At 36.7% G+C, this 18,181-nt stretch overlaps 1 protein-coding gene across 1 annotated transcript; it reads left to right on the forward strand.

Annotated features, from left to right (window-relative positions):
- Positions 1 to 745: 745 nt before the first annotated feature.
- Positions 746 to 5,701, forward strand: LOC108453609 (DNA (cytosine-5)-methyltransferase DRM1-like). The gene is made up of 12 exons (XM_017751814.2): positions 746 to 948; positions 1,179 to 1,222; positions 1,423 to 1,560; positions 2,018 to 2,117; positions 2,198 to 2,244; positions 2,404 to 2,503; positions 2,582 to 2,628; positions 2,875 to 2,991; positions 3,260 to 3,359; positions 3,776 to 3,867; positions 4,031 to 4,765; positions 4,947 to 5,701. The coding sequence occupies exons 2-12, from the start codon at positions 1,220 to 1,222 to the stop codon at positions 5,376 to 5,378; spliced, it is 1,911 nt and encodes a 636-aa protein (XP_017607303.1). The 5' UTR covers positions 746 to 948; positions 1,179 to 1,219; the 3' UTR covers positions 5,379 to 5,701.
- The last annotated feature ends 12,480 nt before the right edge of the window (positions 5,702 to 18,181 follow it).

The following is an 18,181-nucleotide window of genomic DNA, read 5'->3' on the forward strand; positions in this document are numbered from 1 at the left end:
AATTTTTATGTAAAACTTAAAAATATTAATATAAACAAATAAAGTAGTGTCTGGAAGTATTTTAAGTTAAAAAATTTGAGTTTTTAAAAATCAAATAGTGTCCAATAATTTTATTTCCTTGGCATCCAATAATTTCAATTCAACAGCCAAACAGGCCCGAGATTCCATACTTTCACTTTCATCCATACGGTCTCGTCAACTCTCAACTAAAGTGGAGAAAAGATAATCTCACATGCGTGTGGATGAAAATTAATATATATATTAGATAATTTAATAGTATTTTTTTAAAATTAAGTAATTGTCTATCTTCATGAATTTTAATAATTAATTTGAATTTTAAGTATCAATAAAATTTTAAAAATAAACTCAATTTTTAAAAAGTAATTTGAATTTAAATTGCTATAAAAATTTAAAACAACTTAATTAAATTAGAAGGATAACCAGTTTATAACTGAACTTCAACGACCTCGCAGTAGCACGATTATTCCATGCTACCTACAGAGGAAAACGGAAAACTGCTGCTAAATTTAACTGCGTTAGATTTTATTTATTTATTAATCAACTTTACTTTACACTGCCCCTCAAGAATTCCGATTCCCTTTTTATTTATAATATAAAAAGAAATAATATAATATTTTTATAAAAAAGAATTATAACAATTTTTTTAATTAAATATATTATTTTTTAACACATAAATAAATTATGTCATTTTTAAATAAATTATGACTATAATAATTATAAAAATTAATAAATAATTACATAAGTGACTTTCCAAACACAACCATTATAGAAAAAATTGAAAAACCCTGTGAAGACTGAACCCACAACTCCTCGTTTCCTCTTCTTCTCCGTTACCGCCGTTGGGGCTTCCCCTATGTATATTTTATTTCTTTTCCTCCACCGGTAACTTCTTTGTCAGAACTCGTCGACGATCGCCGCTGCTGCCGTGTATCCTTCTTCTTTCTTTGTCCTTTCCTCCATTCTCTTTCCTTTTTCTCCTTCTGTTTTTTCCTTCTCTTCTCAGTTCTCCCGCCGCCGAGTCCGTCGGTTTCCGCCGGATCTGATCTCGTATTCAGTGTCGGAAATCCGTGTCGGATCGTGTCGACACTGGTACGGCACCCCTAATTGCCGAGTCCGGGTAACGGAGTTCTGATAAGTTTTCATTGTTTCTTTTACAGGTTAAGAAACTGCTCTTGGGCTGTACTATAGCTCAAGGAAAATGGTACTCTCAAGTTCTATTACTTTTTTATTCCTTAATGTTATGTGTCGTTGTAATATTCTTCCTGTATTTTGCTAAAAATTCTTATTTGTGCACTAGGCTTAGTCAGTTGGCTAAAAGAAATGAAAATTCTTTAGTTATTCAATCTTATATATATTGTATTTGATATTATGAATGTGTGTGTGGTTTTGTAATTTTTGTAGGATCAAAATGGTTCTGGTGGTGATGCTGATAATTTTGACTGGGATACCGAAGATGAGCTGGAAATTGATAATTATGCAATCGCCTCTCGCTCAGGAGTGTCACTTACCAATGGGGAAGCTGTTTTAGGCACAGCAGAGGTACTTGCTCATGCATAATTACATCACATGGCATTCTGGAAATTTTAACATGCAAATCGTTTTAATGATTATGAAAATTATCTACGATGAAGTTTTCTTTCATTTTTAATTTCCAAAGAAACATTATAGATATTAATTGATGAGTTCTTATGGGAATTTTCTCTGGAGGTCACTGTAGTTTCGCATCTCCTTTTCATGCACTGCTTTATTTAGTTGATGATATTACTAATGTCCTTGGCTTAAATTTCATTGATTAGCCTCCATAGCAATGAATATGTATGCATTCACTAAGATCAAGCCTTTTAACTTTTGTGTCTATCCCAGTTATTCAAATACTTATGTTTGCAAACAATTAATCTTCTCTATTGTACTTACATATATCTTTTTCCTGGCATATAATAGCTAAGGGACAAATTAATGTCAAAACGAACTCACGGTTAACTTTTATTGTCTCAAGGTGAGCTCGTCTGCAGATTCTCCTAATTCCAAGTTAATTGACCATTTTGTTGGGATGGGGTTCTCCCAGGAACTTGTTACGAAAGCAATTGAGGAAAATGGTAAAGCTTCTAGGTCTTTACTACTTAGAGCACAAGTTTCCATCTTAACTCATTTATAATCCTGCTTTCCTATTGTCCAGGAGAGGAGAATTCAAATTTGATACTTGAAGCTCTTCTTCAGTACTCTGTGAGTCGTACATCCTATTTAAAGATGCTTATTAGTTACACACCCCTTGATGATAGAGAGTTGCTGCGGCTTTTGTGGTGGAACTGTTACTGTTAAATTACTGGAATGTTAGTGTGCAGATTTCATAATAAGTACTGAATTTCTCTTTTTGGCATGCAGGCAAGCTCGTTGGCTAGTTCTTCCAATTCCAAGTTGATTGATCATTTTGTTGGGATGGGATTCTCTGAAGAAATGGTTCTCAAAGCGGTTCAAGAAAATGGTAATGGTCCTTTCTCATTTTATTAGACATCACTTTTCACCTCTATTGCTTTATCTGTGGTCCTGTCTATATTTTCAGGAGAGGGGAATACAGATACCATATTGGAGACTCTATTGACATATTCGGTAAGCTGTGCACCTGAAACCTTTGTTTAGTTATTTCTGAAGCATTTATTATTTGTTTGGGAAAGAAACCTATTGACGTTACTCGGAATCTTGATATTGATGCAATGACAAGTCAACATATTCAGTGGTTCAGGTCATATTGACAATCCTCCCCAAATAGAATCTTCTTTCCGTTGTTGAACTATCTAGCAAATTAGTTGTTTGCTCTCTCTGTTATATCATGAATGATTAATTTAAAATTTGCAGGCTCTTGAAAAGTCTGCTCCTGTGCAACAACATGCTGATTCTGATGACTTCTCGTCAGATTATGAAGGGAATTTTTTGGATGATTTCACAGATATTGATAGTTCTTCTGATACCGAGGTATCTATCCTTTAATGTTACATTTGCACAATTTGCGGACATTTCTAAAAGTTACCTTTTGTGAATACAATGAGAAATTTTAATTTTAAAAGCTGTTGTGCTTTAGTTTTCTAGCCAAATGGATAATAAAATGTGGCCTTTAGTCATTGATTTGCCTTTTTCTTTTTATAGATTTTATAATTTAGTTACTGAATAGTTATCTATTTTATCGCATTTTACTTGTAGATTATTTATGTATGTTGTTTCTTTTTGTATTTCTGTGCTCTAGGAAATAATTAATCCTGGTTCTGACGAGGAGAGTAAATTGTTGTACTTGACAAAAATGGGGTACTCAGAGGCTGAGGCTTCAGTAGCCATGGAGAGATGTGGTGAGTGTTTTTATTTTTCTCAAAGGAAGAACAACAAAACACAACTTGAGATTTGGTGCCATGTTAAGCATCCTGCACAACAAATTGATTACATGCGAAGGACATAACTTGAATACAGGACCACACGAAAGTGAATAATTAATAGATGTGGAATAACACCACTTAACATAAAGTATCAAAATTGGAATTCCCAATAACCCATTGCAAACATGATAAATTTGCTCCAAGGGTCTGTACTTGTAGGGAAACCCAAGCGTTTTCTTTTACCCAAGGTTTCAGTAATTAACTTTCTCTCTCTTTGGCTTCCATCTTTATAGGAGAAGATTGTGATACTTTGGAGGTTTTATCCTAAGTCTTTTATGTTGCAAGAGGGGAATGTATTTCTTGCACTAACATTAGCTCTTCAAATATTGCAGGTCCAGACTCATCAATTGCAGAGCTGACAGACTTTATATGTGCTGCTCAAATGGCTAAGGCTGCTGATGCACTTTTCCCTGTTGAAGACAGGGTAGTCTCTTTCCCCTTTCCAAGAATTCACTTATTATACGCTTTCTGAATATTTTGTACTTTGTTGTTTCATGTTTACATTTTAATTAAGAGAATATGCCAATTTGCTGTAGTTTCCGTGTATGATTTTCGATAAAACTTACTCTTCCCATCCAATCTAACAGAAGCCATTCTGCAACGGCTCTAATTACAATAAAAGGCGAAACTTGGGCTATGATTTGTGGAAAAGGAAGAAGCAGATGAAGCTTGAAAAGAAGCTTCTTAATGAAGTTGATGATGCCCTTCATCTTCCTAATCCTATGATTGGTTTTGGGGTCCCAACTGAACCAGATCTGATAACTCAAAGAACACTTCCAGAAGCTGCTGTTGGGCCTCCTTATTTCTACTATGAGAATGTGGCACTTGCTCCAAAAGGCGTTTGGAGCACCATTTCACGGTTCTTATATGATGTGGAACCAGAGTTTGTTGATTCCAAGTTTTTTTGTGCTGCTGCTCGGAAAAGGGGCTATATTCATAATCTGCCAATTGAGAACAGATTTCCCCTTCTTCCATTTCCTCCACGCACCATACATGAAGCTTTTCCGTTGACAAGGAAATGGTGGCCTTCCTGGGACCCAAGAACAAAATTGAACTGCATACAAACATGTACAGCGAGTGCGAGATTGACAGAAAGGATCCGCAAGGCTCTTGAAGCTTATGATGGTGAGCCACCTTTGAATGTCCAGAAATACGTTCTTGATGAGTGCAGAAAGTGGAATCTAGTATGGGTTGGAAGGAATAAGGTTGCTCCACTTGAAGCTGATGAGGTGGAAATGCTTCTGGGTTTCCCTAAAAACCATACACGAGGAGGAGGAATGAGTCGGACAGATAGGTATAAATCACTTGGCAATTCATTCCAGGTGTGTGACTTTTACTCTTTTTCTTTCCCATAATTGCTTCATTCCTATGTATTAATGGTTATGGTTCATGAATGTGGACTATGTTTCTGCTATTATTTGATTCCTTTTGAGTAATTCTTTGGTTTCGAGATACATGATCCATGCTTGCAGTATTGTGCCTTAAAGAAAAAGCTTATTTCAGGTCGACACAGTGGCTTATCATCTTTCAGTTTTAAAAGACATGTTCCCTGGTGGTATCAATCTTCTCTCTCTTTTCTCTGGGATTGGTGGTGCCGAGGTTGCCCTCCACCGGCTTGGAATACCCCTGAAGAATGTTGTATCAGTTGAAATATCGGAGGTGAATAGAAACATAGTAAGGGGTTGGTGGGAGCAAACGAATCAGCGGGGGACTTTGATCGATATAGCAGATGTGCAAGAACTGAATGGTGATCGATTGGAGCAATTGATGAGTAGATTTGGTGGATTTGACCTTGTTGTGGGTGGCAGCCCATGTAACAACCTTGCGGGTAGCAACAGACATCATCGAGATGGACTCGAGGGTAAAGAATCTTCTCTCTTCTTCGATTATTGTCGTATATTAGATTTGGTTAGATGCATGCAAAGGAACCAATGATTTGATGTAAAGGGGGCTTATTTGTGGATTCTTGCTTCAAACTGTATTTATCTTGCATCTTCATTATTGCCTGAGCATAACATTGAAATAATGACTGACATTCTTTGCAACTTATGACAACTTCAAATTCTTAGGGAAATGAAAATTGATGGAAAAGTTGTTGGTTACTGTTTTCCCTAAGTTTGTTTGTCACTGGGAATTTTTCCATTTTGCTTGAGTATTAAACTTATATTATCCGGGTTTAGGAGTGAGTGATGTACATGGGATATTTTAAAATAACAATGTACAGATTGGATGATGAAATTGATAATGATATGGATGAAGCTGGTCTGTTACTTCAAATTTTTTTATTGAAGTATCTGTGCCCGACATCCCTTTTGGATGCAATATCTGGTTAGGGATATGGATATATTATCTTTCAAGGACCCTACAAATGCATGGAGAAACTGGAAAAAAGTTGAACGTATTTTTGAATACATTGCTCTACATGGTTATGATTTATGAAGATACGAACTTTCAAGATCTTATAATTGTATGGAAAAACTTAACATGTTTGTGTTGGACACGTGCTTATATTTGTTACATACACTTACTCTGAGTAGCATGATATCTGGTCTATGCTACTTAGGACTTTTTTTTTTTTTTTTTGTGCATGGAACATCTGTGTTTGATGCATATTTGGACATAGTTACGGAGATATGATTTTTCAAAGACCTTAGAAATACATGGAAAAACTTAAAAAGAATATTCACATCGAATGCATATTCATATCCGATATGTACATTTGATTTCATCTTTAACGTTGAAAAACATGAGCTTGGAAATCTAAGCTTGTAGCATTCGTGCGAATCCGTAATCCCCCATGGGCAGTGGGAGTGAGGTGGGATTGTTTCCTCCACTTGCGTAGTTATATCTATAATCACTTTACATTGTTAAATTTTACTTTTATTAATAAATTTTTAACTTAATATTATAAAAAAAACATATTTATAATCTATTTATAAACATAATTTCAACATAAACACAGACCGGGAATCCTTGGAATGAAATAGGAGAACCGGCTCACGTATAGAATATCTTTAGATGGATTAGGATAACCCAAAAATGAACTAGGATGATCCTTAGGTTGACAAGGATATTAGTCCGCAAGGATGTTTAGACCAAGTACTTGATAACGCAACCATGTGACTTTGTATCAGGGTATTGTGTCGACTTCGAGACCCTCCAACCCTCTCTTTGGGGGCTTCGGTCTAGTGAAAACTCAACTTTTATGATACAGAGCCGATGGTAGCATTAAGAAGTAGTTGAGATTGAACTTCGTTGTATCTACAATTTACCTCGCTACGGTGCTTGGTTGCAGTTTTCAAATCCATGGTAGCAGCCAATACCATGGGACTTTTGATGCAGAGGATCCACTTGGGTGGCACTTGCAGAGCATACCACTCATGTCTCATTGTTAGTTTGTGTGAACATGGAACAAAATAATAACTAAGAATTAGAGGAAAGAGCAACCAAAGAGAGAATTTTAAAAACTTTTGATAATATTTTTTTACACGAATTTTTTTATTTGATTAACTCAAAAAGGAAAAAAAATTACAAAGCTTGAGAGAGATTTTTCCTACAAAGAACATTTAAAGAGTTGTGTCAGATGTGGAAAAATTCTTCAAAAGTTCCTAAGATGTAGAAAACCTCCTTTTCAACAAAGACTAATTGCTTATAGGCAAATTCTAGGCTAAGGACCAAACTGTGTATTATTCACCATTTTAATCACTATTCACTTGAATAGTGAATGTACAGCATACATCTCATAATAGAAAATATTAAATATTATGACACCTTATAGATTTCCTACACTAAGTAAATAGTGTATAGGAATTTATGGCGCTGCATAATAAATGGTAAAGCCTTCTTATGCAAAATGACAGAGATGCAACATGACGAAATACATAAAAAGACGAAAATTTTTGAAAATTACGTGTCTTCTCGGTAATGATATATTTGTCGTCATCCCGTGCCTTTAAAAATTGTATCTCAATTGTCCTATGGGAGAGTCAGGTGGGAATGGTCTGCTCCAAGAGTGAAATTGTATCTTAGGCTTTCGAGCCATTTTTTATGTGAAATTTTCATTTCTTCTTCGGGTGTTATCTTTGCGCCATCATCCATGAACATCGGTTTGCTGCTTCTGATTTCCTTGTTTTGGGCTATCTTAGGGTGAGTTTGGATAGACAATGCGTTTACCTGATGTTAGTGTAAAAACAGTGGTGACGGTGAGATTAGATAGACAAAAAATAAGCTAAACACACCCGCACAACACCCAGTCGTCCATCCAAACTAAGCCTTAATTTGCCTAAGTTCAGTGGTACGAAAATCTAATGGGTCGAAATTACTGCAAAGTTCATAAGGATCTTGTGAGTCTTACCAGTAGATTGGCGAGTCTGGTTTTGAATCTTTAATCGGTGGGGTTTTCCAATATGTATTCCCTTGCGTTGATTGGAGTTTGTTCGTGTTGAAGTTGTATATGAGATGAAGTGGCTCCATTGATGGAAGTTTGAATTTTTTATAATGCATGGATTTATCATTGTTCAACTGGGTCACATAATTATCCGACTAGTCATCCCGTGTTGACCTTTCTTGATTTATCGGCCAAATCTATTGTGGAACACAACCCTGTTCAGTTCACATAGTTTCTTTTGGACTTCTGTATACTCTTTCGGATGTTGGTTGATGTCATTATGGAGGGAGTATTTTGTCCTGTGAGAATAGCAGTGTATGGGGAGTACTGGATGCAATTCATGTACATGTAGGGCCTGTAGAGGGATATGAGTATGACAATATCGGTATAAGGCTTGTATTTTTTCCAGTTTTGGATCTATGAGGTCCTCATCGAGATTAGTCTAAACCAATTAAGGAGGTGTTTAAAGGCATTTTGGCTCGGGCTAAAAGGATGCTTTTTTAAGTAGATTGTTCCCTGGTGGAGTTTGTTCCCCGTTTTGAGGAAAATTCTTACCTGGAATTCAATGGCAATGTGGTATATGTGACACGTGTACCAGAGGAATCAAAGGGTGTTCTGGGTGAAATTAATCCAATGGTGCTCTGGGAAGCAAAATAGGCGAATGACCGGGTGGCTTGGATGTATGCCTAATGGCTGGATTGATGTGTCTCCCATGGTCTTAATTAGCTTGCGCTGATATTTGATGAGGGTTGGTAGTTTGGGAGAGAGTTGATGAAGTGGGAAGTTGGCTTCTATTTTGTTCAGGGTTTGTATATATGCGATGGTGCTTTTGGTGGAAAAGGAAGAGCCTTGGGAATGGTAAGGATCCATGACTGCGATGACTGGTATTAGTTTAGGCTGAGGAGGTCTGGATAGCAAGCTCGGGACGATGTTGGTGCTGCTTTTTATATGCTCGAAGGTAAACCTGTATTGGCTGAACCATTGTGCCCATCTTAAGAGTTGAGCATTAGGTAGTCTTTTCGTTTTGAAATTCAGCATTTGGCTAAAGACTGCCATGTCAGATTCAATAGTAAAATGACATTCGATCAGGTAAAACTCAAATTTTTGAATGCCATATTTTATATCTAGTATCTCTTTGAAGGTGGAGTGATAATGGATTTCTGAGTCCTTGAGACATTCGTTCTTGTATCTGCATATCCGTCGTCTTCCGCTTATCTTTTCGAGGAGTATTGTAGACCAATACCCGTCGCTTGCATTTGTTTGTAGAATCTTGCGTGACTGTTCACCTTGTGAGGGAATCATTAAAGTTGGGATCACGGTCGACTTTTCCTTCAGTGTTTTTACAGCCTTCAAGTGCTTCGGTGTCTACTGGTCTGGAGATTCTTTTTTCAATAGTTCTCTGAGGGGACTATGTTGTTTCAATAGGGTCAGAAGCGTGTAAATTATTGTACTAAAAAATCACACAAAGTTCAATTCCCAGGGAAGAGAGGTGGATCACAAGGATCTCTTAAATACCAAGTCTTTCCTTAGTCAGAATATTCCTTCTATCGTAATTTAATAGGACAATTAAATACTACTATTATACCCTCAAATATTGAAAGAAAAATAGGACAAGAAAGAACACAAGAATTTTAACGAGGTTCGTAAATTATACCTACGCCCCGGGCACTAACACCAGATGATAACTTTACTATCTCCAAAATATTACGAACAAATAGAATTCTTTAAGAATTCTCAAATGGGAGAAGAGAGAAAACTAAGAGAGAAAGATTGGTTGGGATGGTTGAAATGAGAAATGGTTAGGCCTATTTATAGTTGAGGTTTAGGGACTAACTTGCAAATGGCCTAAAAAAATTAGGGACCAAAATTGCAATTATCCCTTTCAACTTTAAACAACTTGCCAACTTTTTTTTCTTTCGTTTTGACTTTTCAACACTTACCTTATTTGATTTTTCAACAATCTCCACCTTGAAGATTTGATTAGGATAATCACATCTTCACACATTTCCTTCAACTCCCCAAATTCGATAAAGCTATCTTTTGTAGTGCCTTCAAATGCGCTCTCGAGCGCCATACACCTGAAGGTGCTCAAATTCTCAGGATGTTAATCGAGTTCAAACAATGATTAAACTTGATTGTTGTTACCACCTTGGTCATCATATCTGCGGGATTATCTGCTGTCGGAATCTTCTGAAGTAGAATTTTTCCTTTTTCAAAGACTTCCCGCACAAAGTGATATCTTACGTCGATATGCTTGGTTCTTGAATGATAGACTTGATTTTTCGCTAAATGAATAGCGCTCGATCGTCACAATATAGACTAATGTGACTTTGAACAACTCCCAAGTCTTTCAACAATCCATTAAGCCAAATAGCCTCCTTAACAACTTCAGAATCGCCATATATTCGCCTCAGTAGTAGACACACCCATCAGATCAGAAGGTAGACTTCCAACTCACTCGGGCTTTAGCAAGAGTAAACAGATACCCGTAGTTGAACGACGTTTATCTAAATCACCAAGAAAGTCGGAATCAACATATCCAACTACAAACCGACCAAGTGCTTCATCCCGCTCAAAAACTAAACCAACATCTACGGTTTTCAAGATACCGTAGAATCCATTTCTGACTTGCCAATGTCCTTTTCCAGGATCATGCATATACCGCTCACAACTCCAACAACTTGTGAAATGTCGGTCAGCAGACACACCATCGCATACATCAAACTTCCAACTGCATTAGCATATGGGACTTTTGCCATATATTCTCTTTCTTCTTCGGTTTTCATAGATAATTGAGCACTAAGTTTCAAATGAGAAGCAAGTGGGGTACTTACATGTTTAGTGTTTTCATTTACACCAAAACATTGTAATACCTTTTTCAGATATTGCTTCTGATTCAAACAAAGCTTGCCTCTCTGTCTATCTCTACTTATCTCCATGCCGAGAATCTTCTTGGCCTCACCTAGATCTTTCATCTCGAACTCTTGATTCAACCGAGCCTTCACTTATCTATCTCTTTTGGCTCTTGAGCGATTAACATATCATCAACATACAAGAGTAGATAAATGAAAGATCCTTCATGCAACTTCCGCAAATACACACAATTGTCATATTTGCTTCTTGTGTATACGCCTTTTCATAAAGCTATCAAATCGCTTGTACCATCGCCTCGGGATTGCTTCAATCCATATAGCGATTTGTTCAACTTACAAACCCAATTTCTACCACCAAGATCTGTGTATCCTTCGGCTGAGTCATATAGATCTCTCTTCTAACTCACCATGCAAGAAAGCCGTCTTAACATCAAGTTGAGCTAGCTCCAAATTCAACTGTGCTACCAAGGCCAACAAAATTCTAATGGAGGAATGCTTCACAACCGGGAAAATACATCATTGTAGTCAATTCCTCCTTCGAAGCGTAGCCTTTAGCTACCAACCTTGCCTTGTAGCGAACATCTTTCTTACTAGGAGATCCATCTTTCTTTGCGAATACCCACTTGCATCCGATTGCCCTTTTACCTTTCGGTAATTGCGCCAACTCCCAAGTATTGTTCTTCAGGAGAGATTGCATTTCTTCATCCATGGCGCTTTTCCATTTATCACTTTCTAAGCTTTGCATTGCTTCTTGATAAGTGATAGGAATATCATCATCAACAACGGGAAGGGCGTAGGCCACCATATCAAGAATCGAGAAAGGTTTACGAATTTCTCTCCTTGGCCTTGCAACCGCAATCGGTTCAGTGTACTTAATGGTTCTTGGGTCAGAACCTCTTCAACCTCTAATTCCTCCATTGTGGCTGGAGAATTAGACTTATTAACTGGGCAAATCCCCATCTGCTCAAACTCCACCTGTTTTGGAGTACACTCCACCTGCTGTGGAGTATCGCTTGTCTGAATATCTTCATCTGCTACCTTTTTCAATGTGGCAGATTCATCAAAGGTAACATCTCTGCTACAGATTATTTTCTTTGTGCTTAAGCACCAAAGACGAAATCCCTTCACTCCAGAAGTGATTCCCATAAAGAGAGCTTTCTTTGCCCTCGGATCTAACTTTGACTCCTTCACATGGTAATATGCAGTGGATCCAAACACATGTAAGGAATCATAATCAGATGGCGGTTTTCGCACCATACCTCCATAGGAGTTTTTCTTTCTAATGCAGATGATGGCAAATGATTAACAAGATGGCCAGCAGATGTCATGACCTCACCAAAATTGCTTGCCCAACCCAAAGATTGGACAACATACATCGAACTTTCTCCAAGAATGTCCGATTCATACGCTCGCCACTCCATTCTGCTGTGGTGTATCCCTAACGTGAAGTGTCGAACAATACCATACTCTTGGCACACATCGAAGAACGGATCACTTCTATATTCCTCCATTGTCCGGCCCTAAGCCGCTTGATTTTCTTGCCATCTGGTTTTCGATCATAGTTTTCCATTTAAGAAAAACTCCAAGCACTTCATCTTTAGTTTTCATGGTATACACCCAAACTCTTCTCGAAAAGTCATCAACAAAGTAACAAAGTAGTGTTTTCCTCCCAACGAAAGTGTTTTGGAAGGCCCCACACATCTCGAGTGAATATATTCTAAAATACCTTTTGTATTATGGATAGCAAGGCTTAATTTCACTCTCTTTTGCTTTCCCGAACACAATACTCGCAAAATTTTAATTTGCAAGCCTTTGCACCTTTCAACAATCCTTGCTTTGCCGAATTTGCAAGGATTTTTCTTCGGCATGTCCCAACTTCATATGCCACAACCGCATTGAGTCCAATTCTTTGTTGCGGAGCTGCGCAATGATCGCTCCAATAACTGTACTACCTTGGTAGTAATACAAGTTATTTTTCCCGATGCCCTTCAATATCACAAGTGCGCCAGATGTCACTTTCAAAACCCCATTTCTCATAGTAATAACCGAACCATTGGATTCCAAGGCTCCCAATGAGATTAGATTTTTCTTCAAACCGGCACGCATCAACATCGCTTAAAACTCGTTGATCCATCTTGATTCTTTAATTGGATTGAACCTATCCCAACAGCTTTCTGTGTATTGTCATTGCCCATATAAACAACTCCTCCATTTAGTTCTACTAAATCAGAGAACCACTCCCGGTTAGGGGACATATGATAGGTACAACCCGAATCCAATATCCACTCATCTGAATGGAATGACGATGATGATGCAACCAGTGATAGTTCAGAGTCACTGGTATCATGCTTTACAACACAAGCATCTACAGCAGCTTTTCCCTTATTCTTCAGCTTTGGACAATTTTTCTTCCAGTGGCCTTTCTCATGACAAAAGGCACATTCATCTTTCCCGAGTCTGGATTTTGACTTTGATCTCCCCTTCTGAGTTTTCTTCCGAGTGTATGAACGACCTCGGACTACTAAAGCTTCAGATCTCGATTGAGTTTTTCTGTTTGTCTTTCTTTCTCTGCTCATAATCGTATAAGGCCGCATGACTTCGCTCGAGATATATCACTCTCGCCATGAAGTAGAGTAGTTTCTAGGAACTCAAACTCCTCGTGAAGTGACCCCAACAAAGATCAAAGCCAAATCTTCATCTTTGAATGTCTCATCCATATTTAGCAAATCGGTGACTAATCGATTAAATTTGGTGATGTGATCATTCATTGTGGTACTTGGGACGTAAGTGAAGCTAAAGCATCTTTTCTTCAAGTGGAGCTTATTTTGACTGCTTTTTCTTCAAAATTTTTCTTCAAGTGCCACCCACAACTTATTTGCGAAGTCTCCTTTGAAAAAGCATACCTCGCTCTCGAAAAAGGCATGATCGAATTGTGCCACATGCCAACCGATTGATCGCCTTCCAATCTTTCTCCGTACATCATCCGGTTTCTCTTCATCAATGGCAATGTCTAGACCTGCTGAAAAGGGCATTTAGAACCTCACTTTGCCACATACCAAAATGGCCCGTGCCATCAAAGATCTCCACGGCCAATCTTGCATTTGCAATTGTCGGTCTTGTCCACATAGACGATGTTGAAGCTCCTACATCGACCTTTTTCTCCATAATCTTTCAATATACCTAAGGAAATCTTTTCTGATGTGGAAGATCAGTTTAAACTGCAACCACAGAGCATACTACGATTAACCTTCGGCTCTGATACCACTTGTTGTTTCAATAGGGTCAAGCGTGTAAATTATTGTACTAAAAATCACACAAAGTTCAATTCCTGGGAAGAGAGGTGGATCACAAGGATCTCTTAAATACCAAGTCTTTCCTTAGTCGAATATTCCTTCTATCGTAATTTAATAGGACAATTAAATACTACTATTATACCTCAAATATTGAAAGAAAAATAGGACAAGAAAGAACACAAGAATTTTAACGAGGTTTGGTAAATTATACCTACGTCCTCGGGCACTAACACCAGATGATAACTTTACTATCTCCAAAATATTACGAACAAATAGAATTCTTTAAGAATTCTCAAATGGGAGAAGAGAGAAAACTAAGAAAGAAAGATTGGTTGGGATGGTTGAAATGAGAAATGGTTAGGCCTATTTATAGTTGAGGTTTAGGGACTAACTTGCAAATGGCCTAAAAAAAATTAGGGACCAAAATTACAATTATCCCTTTCAACTTTAAACAACTTGCCAACTTTTTTTTCTTTCGGTGCCAATTGCACCTCCCACCATTTTTGACTTTTCAACACTTACCTTATTTGATTTTTCAACAGACTAGATATTCTCGTTGGGTTTGGAATGAACTTACTCATGTAGTTTACGATTCTGAAGAACCGTTGCACTTGTCTTCTCATGATATTTACATCAGGGAACTATTGAAGCTCTTGGGCAATGTGGGGCTGCACTATGTACTGTCCATCTTTTAAGTGTATGCTTAGGAAGTTGATCATTGGCATACCTATTGCCATCTTCTTTTTTGAAAACATGATTTTGCGACTCTGGACAAGGCATTAGAACTTGTTTATTGTTATGTTAGAAGTATTGAAGCAGAAAACTAGAGAGAAAGGTAGGAGGAGAGCAGAGAAATCAGATAAGAGAAGAAGTGAAAGTTGTGTTTAATTTTCTTAACTACCTTGCCCCTCCCTGAATAGTGCTAAAAAGGGTGGGTAACGGCCACAATGGCAACTGTTAATACAACTGCCTCAATCCGCACTATTTCATTAAATAACCTTTTGCCCAAAATGGATCGTTTTAGGCAACTACTGAACCCTTACCCAATACGTGTCGTCTCATTAAAAGTATAAAGAAAAATGGTTTGTTTTACAATTGAAATACTAATAACTGAAAATAATAGAAATTCAAAGACTAGTTGATCGTTGCTACTATTTTGTTTCATAACAAATACCCCTCCCTTGTACCTGGTCATTGTCCTCAAAGATCAAAAGATGGATACTTTTGCTGAAGATTACTCAAACTCTCCCAGGTCGAGTCTTGAGGAAAAGTGTCCGCCCATTCTACCAATACCTTTATAACGACTTGATTCCCCTTCTTTATCATTCTTCTCTCGAGAACTCGTACTAGTTCTTTTAAAAGGGATCCATTTGGTCTTGTTACAGGTAACACTGGTGAACTTGTTGCTAAGCCAATATGCTTTTTCAACTGAGACACGTGAAATGTGGAGTGTATTTTAGCTCCTTTAGGCAATGTCAATTTGTAAGCAACCTTCCTTATCTTGGCTTGTAACACCTCAAACTCGGCTTAGACGTTAAATCCGAATTCGGAAGATTACATCGGCCACCAAAATGACCTAGTAAGCTATCGAAGTTTATAAAATAGTCATTTTAAAACATTTGTTTATCTTAGAAGAAAACTTAGTCTATTTTCAAAAAAACTTAGAAGTTAACAAGAACCCAATTAAGTATAACATTTTTCTTGTAACGGTGGCTACTTTTAAAAACTTATTTAATTTCCAATTTATTAATTACTCAAAATTTGTTTATAGTTTTGCAACAAAAAGTTATATTTAATTTAGTTTTAATAAAAACTATATTTCATACATAAATAATTAAAATCCATATTTCATCATTTTAAAATCAAATTATATGTCATGCATGCTATATAAAACCAAAACCTAAATCTCATGCCATAGTTTAATCATAAAATAATACAGTCTCTTAAATAATAGAAAATGCAGATAATAAACCTAAAGTACTTTAAAAAAAAAACATTTTTAGCTGAGACCCTCTGGATGCTAAGTCTGCGTCCTAACCTGGTAGGTTATTTGTAAAGATAAAATTAATAGGGGAGTGAGCTTATAAAGCTCAAAGTGAGTTCAATCACAAGAAAATCAGTGCAAATAGGAGATAAAACATACTGAAAAACATTTCAAAATATCATTATTTCAGATAAACTTAACACGATATCGTCTTAGAATTCACAGTTTTGTATGCACATGCTTATGAATGCAATGCAATTTCAGTTTAACAGAAAATGTTCTTATCTAACTCCGCTACACACCATAGTAAGAGTTCCCCATAACTCATCCATCTCTACACACCTTGTTGTGGATAAACCACCAGTAAATTTGTAAATAAATTGCCACTAGGCTATGGATGCACAGCAAGATTCGCAGATAAAATCTACCACTGGACAGTGAATACACAACAAAATTCGCAGATGAAAATTGCCACTAAGTTGTGGATGAGCAAGAAAATTTGTAGATGAAATCTGCCAATGGCTGTGGATACACAGCAAAATTCGCAGATAAAATCTACCACTGGGCTATGGGTACACAACAAAATTTGTAGATAAAATCTTCCACTAGCTTGTGGATACACAACAAAATTTGCAGATAAACTCTGCCACTAAGTTATGGATACACAATAAAATTTGTAGATAAAATTTGCCACTAGGCCGTGGATACACAACAAAATTTGCAGATAAACTGCCACTTTTCTTCTATATATATCGTCTCACCCCATGCAATGCAACATGTCATGCTTTGCAATAGAACAATTCAACACTAGCAGTAGACATGTTTAACATGTACTCAATTCATCACTGACAGTAGACATGTTCAACATGTACTCAATTCATCATTAACAATAGACATTATCATGTTCTCAGTGGGGCAGCAACAATATTATCACTGACAGTTTATTAGTTTCACTTTAACAAAAAGCATATAAGATTCGCATATCATTCAAAGTAACAATAGCACTTTAGGCATTAAATCACAAGTTCTAAATTTAACACAATATTAGAGACTTAATTGAGAAAATAAAAACTCTTAAAACAATTTAGCGAATATACATGGACTAAACTGATCATAACATAATTTTTGGGCAAAACTATAAAACGTCGTGTGAGATGCTATAAACCATGTGGAAAGGTTACACGGCCGTGTAACAGACTGTGGCTGTGTGGCAAATGTAAAAATTAACCTACAGGGGAGACACAGTTGTGTGGTAGGCTGTATGGAAGGTTCTTGGCTGTGTGTAAAACGAAGTACCCTAATGTAACAGTGGCACATGGTTGTGTGGTCTATGCGCCCATCTGGGAGACCTTGTGGCCCTAATCCTAGACAGGATTTGCCCTAATTCACTAGGTAAAGAACACACACCTTTTGTTGAGAGTCCAATTGACGTTCTTTATGCTCAATTATGGTCCGACGAACCTAAATCTGATCCTTTAATCGATATATATACACAATTAGTAATTGATGTTAAGATTGGCAAGATTTGGAAAAGAGTTGTCAAGATTTCAAATAGATCGATTATGGTACAACAGAGTTACTAAGTCTAATCATAGGAGTGAAGTGTATTTACCATTTTTTGGCAAGAATAGGGATGCTTTTGACAGCAAGATAAACTCGATGGAAAGAATGATCAAATAGAGGATGTTTTAATCCAAGAAAGCAAAAATAATCAAAAGGAAGAAAGATAAATATATATATATATATATATATATATATATATAGAATGTAAAGAAGAGGAAAGAAAATAAATAGAGAATAAATAGAAAGATGGAGAGGAAATTCTATTAGGATTTGAAAATGGGTAACATGTAAATCTAATTAGGAAAATAAGAGAAAAAGATGGTGGAATTCTAATTCTATTGGAAATTTGAGGACAGGCAATATATGAATTCTAATTAGGAAAAAATTGGTTAAATTTCTAAGGTTTGTAAACATTAAGGACATCACATGCAATTTACCCAAATTAGGAGCAATGGGCTACAATTTGCAAATTTCCTCTAGCCTTGCATAATTGTTGAAATTAAAATGAATGGTGAGAAAAAGAGGGCTCGAACCTTGGTTTCTAAAGAGGATGACACCTTAATCATTGAGCCTACTGCTAATTTCTTATTTATTTTTTCATCTTCCTATACCATTACTTAAGGAACTCCTTGTATTCT

Source organism: Gossypium arboreum, chromosome 9 (genome assembly GCF_025698485.1).
Source record: "Gossypium arboreum isolate Shixiya-1 chromosome 9, ASM2569848v2, whole genome shotgun sequence".
NCBI lineage: Eukaryota > Viridiplantae > Streptophyta > Magnoliopsida > Malvales > Malvaceae > Gossypium > Gossypium arboreum.